The sequence below is a fragment of the Mercurialis annua genome, linkage group LG1-X (assembly GCF_937616625.2).
Source record: "Mercurialis annua linkage group LG1-X, ddMerAnnu1.2, whole genome shotgun sequence".
NCBI lineage: Eukaryota > Viridiplantae > Streptophyta > Magnoliopsida > Malpighiales > Euphorbiaceae > Mercurialis > Mercurialis annua.
In genome coordinates, this window is record NC_065570.1 from 10,231,898 (window position 1) to 10,236,754 (window position 4,857).

General features: G+C 29.3%; 1 protein-coding gene across 1 annotated transcript; it reads right to left on the reverse strand.

Annotated features, from left to right (window-relative positions):
• Positions 1–2,249: 2,249 nt before the first annotated feature.
• LOC126678305 (subtilisin inhibitor CLSI-I-like) lies at positions 2,250–3,990 on the reverse strand. Its single transcript, XM_050373213.2, has 2 exons — positions 3,844–3,990; positions 2,250–2,707 (listed from the first exon to the last, which is right to left on the reverse strand). Exons 1-2 carry the CDS (start codon positions 3,917–3,919, stop codon positions 2,478–2,480), a joined length of 306 nt encoding a protein of 101 aa, XP_050229170.1. The 5' UTR covers positions 3,920–3,990; the 3' UTR covers positions 2,250–2,477.
• Between the last annotated feature and the right edge of the window lie 867 nt (positions 3,991–4,857).

The window sequence follows — 4,857 nt, forward strand, 5'->3', positions numbered from 1 at the left end:
AAATGCCAACTACACTGTCCATAAATTATCATCAATTTTGTTTCCCAATCTGAAATTCTATCCATCACTCCACTCGTAATCTATTCAAATTAATATAAAAAATATTTAAAACCGACGAAATATTAATTGAATCTAATTCAAATATGAGCCACTCGAATCAACTATCAAGTTTGTAAGTTAATTACCGATGAGCTATAACTCAAATATTATAAACGCTGAATAACAAACTGTCAAAGTTGTGAGATTATTTCCTTTCACAAGCGCTCTCTCCTTCTCAATTATCAATAAAAAAAATTATAAATTAATTAAATATTTAACCGTTTCAGATTCTTAAATTTGATTAATTTATTTTATATCTTTTATTATTATGCATATCAATTATAATATATCTTTACTTTTACATAAAATCTTTTATACAAATTATTAAGTAGCGGACCCGAAATCGGTTTTAATAATGTTTTAGTTTGATTAAAGTCGATCATGAACGTGCTATCAATTATACAAGCAAAAAATACATAATCAGTTACTGAATTCAAATGGCTTATAAAATGTTATTGAGTTCAGCTCGCGTATACTAAATTGGAATTTTTTAAAAAATATCCATGAAATGGCAAAATATTCTAAAAAATATGCTTTCACCAAAATTATTGCAAAAATACGGTTTGACAAAAAATTATTGCAAAAATACAGTTTGCCAAAAAATTCACAATTTAAGTTTACTAACAATAGGGGTGAGTAACGGCCGGTTCGGTCACCAAAACGCACCTAAATTACAAACCGTTCGGTTATTAAAAAATTCGGTGATTGAAACAAATTAAGCAAAATTATACTAAAACTGAATTTGACCAAACCGAAATATTTCGGTTCGCCATGGTTGATGACCGAATTTTACATATACATGTATTATATTACACAAAAATCAATTTACTTACAATTTTTTTATACCTGCGCACATTTTCAAGTTCAAGAATTTTCATCTAAATATCAATTTTAAAATACAAGAAGAATAAATATAAAAAAAGGAGAGAAAGATCTAGAATTGAAGCTACTGTTGGCTATAAATTTAGCAAGTGAAATTAATAATTAGGACGAGAAAAGAAGATAATAAAAAAAATGAAAGGAATGAATATAGATTTAGAAAGTGAAATTAGGGCTAGCACAGAGAAAAAAAATAAAGAAAAGGAGGAAAACAGTAAAGACTTTACAAAGTGGAAATATGTGACTAGTGAGAGATTTTTTTCTTAGGATTTGAGTAATTTAAAGTGTATATTTACAACAAAACTACGTCGTTTTGAATTTTTTCGTTTTGGTTATTAAGGTTATTTTTTAGTTGTGAGCGAAAACCAAACCGAATAGTTGAAGTTTTAAAAGTTCTAACCGTAACCGAATCGAATTTTCAAATTATATTTCGGTTTGATTAACTCAGTTCTGTTCGGTATGATTAATTGTTTTGAACGTTTAATGTGCACCCCTAACTGATGGTTTACTAGTATATTTACTAAAATTAAGTTCAACACTGTCTGTTTACTTTAAAAACTAATTTACTATTAATTTATCTTTTACACTATAAAATTAAAATAAATTATTGCTTAATTTACTATTAGTATTATACAAAATATACGAAAATTAGTTTCAATTTGTTTACTTTTAGATTACTAAAAAACAAATTTACTATTGATTACTAACAGTTTACTATTAATTTATTATTGATTTACCATGTTTACTTATTTTTTTTCAAAATCTGCAAATATGAAGTAACGGTTTGGTTAGAAATTTTATCAAACAGCTTATGTTCATTATCTTGCACATCAAACATTCAAAGTATGAAATACATGAAAAACCATATTTATAAGCAATTAGAAGAAATCAGGAAAGCAATTAATAAAAAATAAAAAATACCCATTAAATCAAAATTTAAAGGTTTAAATGCATCAAAAATCACCAAGTTTCGCGTGTTTTGCATATTTAACATAAATTTTTAATTTTGGCTACATGAACTTTCCAATTTTTACAATTAAATATGGGCTTTTATGTCGGTTTGGGATTGTGGGCCATGCTTGGTATTAGTTGGACTTAGTGACGTTTAAATTTTTTGAGGTTGTTTGACCCCTAGTATGTTATCACTTGCTTTTGATGATTGGAAAAGGCGTAAGTATTTTATATATCTACATTTTTGATCAAAATGTCAAATGTATTTTTAAAAAAATTGTGACAATCTGATGTGTCAATTTTGTAATTTGTGATAAATATATCAAACTCTATATTTTTGAGATTTATTTTTATAATTGATGATTCAATTTTGATTGCATGGGTGATTACAAAATAATTTTTGTTAAGTAGATTACATAAAATTGTTTTACCTAAACAAAGTACTACCACGTATGCATACAATTTATAAAATGAGTATTCAGATTACAGATTTAGTGCCCAATCTTAATTATTATAATTTTCAATTTAATATCGAAATTGCAGAGATATCAGCCAATTATGGGGGGTTTTGCAACTTTTCCTGATGAATCAATGAACAGCCTGACTCTCCCTACCTTGAAATCCATGGTAATAAAGCAATCAGGAGGAACTACTTGAACTTCAGCTCCGGCCATGTCTTCCTTTATCTTTCGTTCCGCTTCCTCCGCCGTCACGCCGACTAGATCAGGCCATGTCCTTCTTCCAGTTGAAATAGGGCCAAGTAAATTCCCACAGGTCCCTGGAATTCTCTCCAACAGCAAATTGTGAAATTAAGAATTCAATTATTCATCTGTTGTGGGTTAAAACTTAAAAGTGTACGTGGTACTGTAAGCAAATTACTAAAAAGTTCCTCACATTTATTATAATTTCCATTTTAGTTTTTCTTATTGAAAATCAAACAATATGGTCCTTCATTTTTGTTTCTGTCAACGATTTAGTTCTTCCATCCATTTTTCGTGTTAACGAGTCAATGAAACTATATGGTCCTCCACTTTTATTTCTATCAACGATTTTGTCTATCAATTTTGTTTCTGTCAACAATTTCGTCCCTCACTTTTATTTCTGTCAATGATTTCATCCATCATGTTTGAAAATTAACTTACTCCTAAGTTTTTCGACTCCGGTGACTATCACCGAAAATGGACGGGTGGACTAAACTGTAGACGAAAACAAAAATGATGGAAAGTTTTCTTTTCACTAATCCGGACTGAAATAAGCCGGTTAAATAGGGAAAGAACTGGATTGATCATTTAATTTTAAACAGGAAGGACTAAAGTGCGAATTATGATAAATGTGAGGGACCTCATAATAACTTGCTCTTATATTAAGTTTATATCAAAACTTTAATTCGTACCTTAGTGTTATCTATATTTTTATTTTCATTTCAGGCGATAATATTTTATTACTTTCCGATCTAATATAATACTGGTGGAACATATTCTTATAATATATTGTTGTATAGGCGGAACCAAAACTCCAATATAAAGAGGGTCGAAATTTTTACATTCGGCTATTTAAAAAAAATGGTCTGTTAATTTATAGCTCTAACCGCCCCTACAAGGAAAGAAAACTGCCCCTAATACATGCAGGGGCGGTTCTTGAGGGTGGTTATACTAAAAAATCCCAAAAATTTTGTTTTTTTTTTAATTATTTTCCGTCGAGGAGGGTCGGCCGACCCTCCTCGACCCTCCCTAGTTCCGCCCCTGGCTGTATACATCTTATCATGCCAATCGTTATATCACAGAGTTATATGACGGGCCTCCTTACATATCATTTTGATACGAAACAAAACAAAGTTTTAATACGAAATCGAAACATGAGATAAAGTTTGGTATATACATATATTTTTAACCCTCTGTTGTGTTATAAACTTACTTGGCAATAAGGGTGGTGTTGATTGGGCAGTTTCTTCTTCTTGAGAGGATTTAACGATCTCTTCTTTCTCTGCCATTTCAAAGATCAAAGATAGTATATGTTAATTTGGGAGAAGATAGTTTTTTTTTTCTTTTTAACATATTTAGAGTAACGTGTGCTAATATAGCAACTTCAACTTCAACGTCAATTTAATTAATTTCTTGATTTTGCCAATTGAAAAGTATTTGACTGGCTAATTCACAAAAGACCAAGATGATTGAATTGATATTTACGATTATCTTCCATTTGGCATTTGTAACTTTGATTGATGTGGACTTGTATGGAGCTTCTTGGTTTTGGAGACTAATTTGAGAACAAAATACAATAAAGGGGATCTTATTCCAACTTCCAAGTTCTTATGCCGTTTTCTTTCATCCGCTACTCTTTCTTGCCGGCAATTATGCTATATGCTTTATTCATCCTAAGCTCATTCACTTGTTTACCATTTTATTTAGGGGGTGTGCACAACCAAAGAAGAAAAAAAATCACTGATCTAATTGAATCGATAAATTCAATTTGATATATTTTTAATAAAATTAGTTTAATTTAATTAATAAGAAGTACGAAAGATTCGGATGGGTTCGATTTGTACTTAATGCACATTCATTTTAAGTATAATAATCCAAAAAAGTCAAACGCTTAGTAATCTCATTATGTTCAAACGTTTAATCGTTCCGATAATGTCTATAGATAATTGAAAATAATCCAAAAATTCAAAACAATACTTCTCAAGATTCAAATTCGTTTTCAATCATATCACGTAAGTATTTTTTTGCTTGTTTATGTGTTTAATTCGAATTAATTATATGTTTATATTATTTTTGATGTTCTTCGTTCTTAAGTTGTGGAATCACAAAACTGCATATTATATCCATTATTGGATCCAAACTCCAGGATTTCAATGTTGTTTCTTGATTATACAATCATTTTAAAATTTTAATTAAGCTTGATTTGTTTCATTTGCGTGAAAATTAA

Bases quoted from the DNA above. Each gene is read 5' to 3' on its own strand.
- LOC126678305 (XM_050373213.2), bottom strand. From the start codon at position 3,919: ATGGCAGAGAAAGAAGAGATCGTTAAATCCTCTCAAGAAGAAGAAACT. The intron at 2,708-3,843 runs GTAAGTTTATAA...AGAGAATTCCAG, and splicing joins AACACCACCCTTATTGCCAA to GGACCTGTGGGAATTTACTT.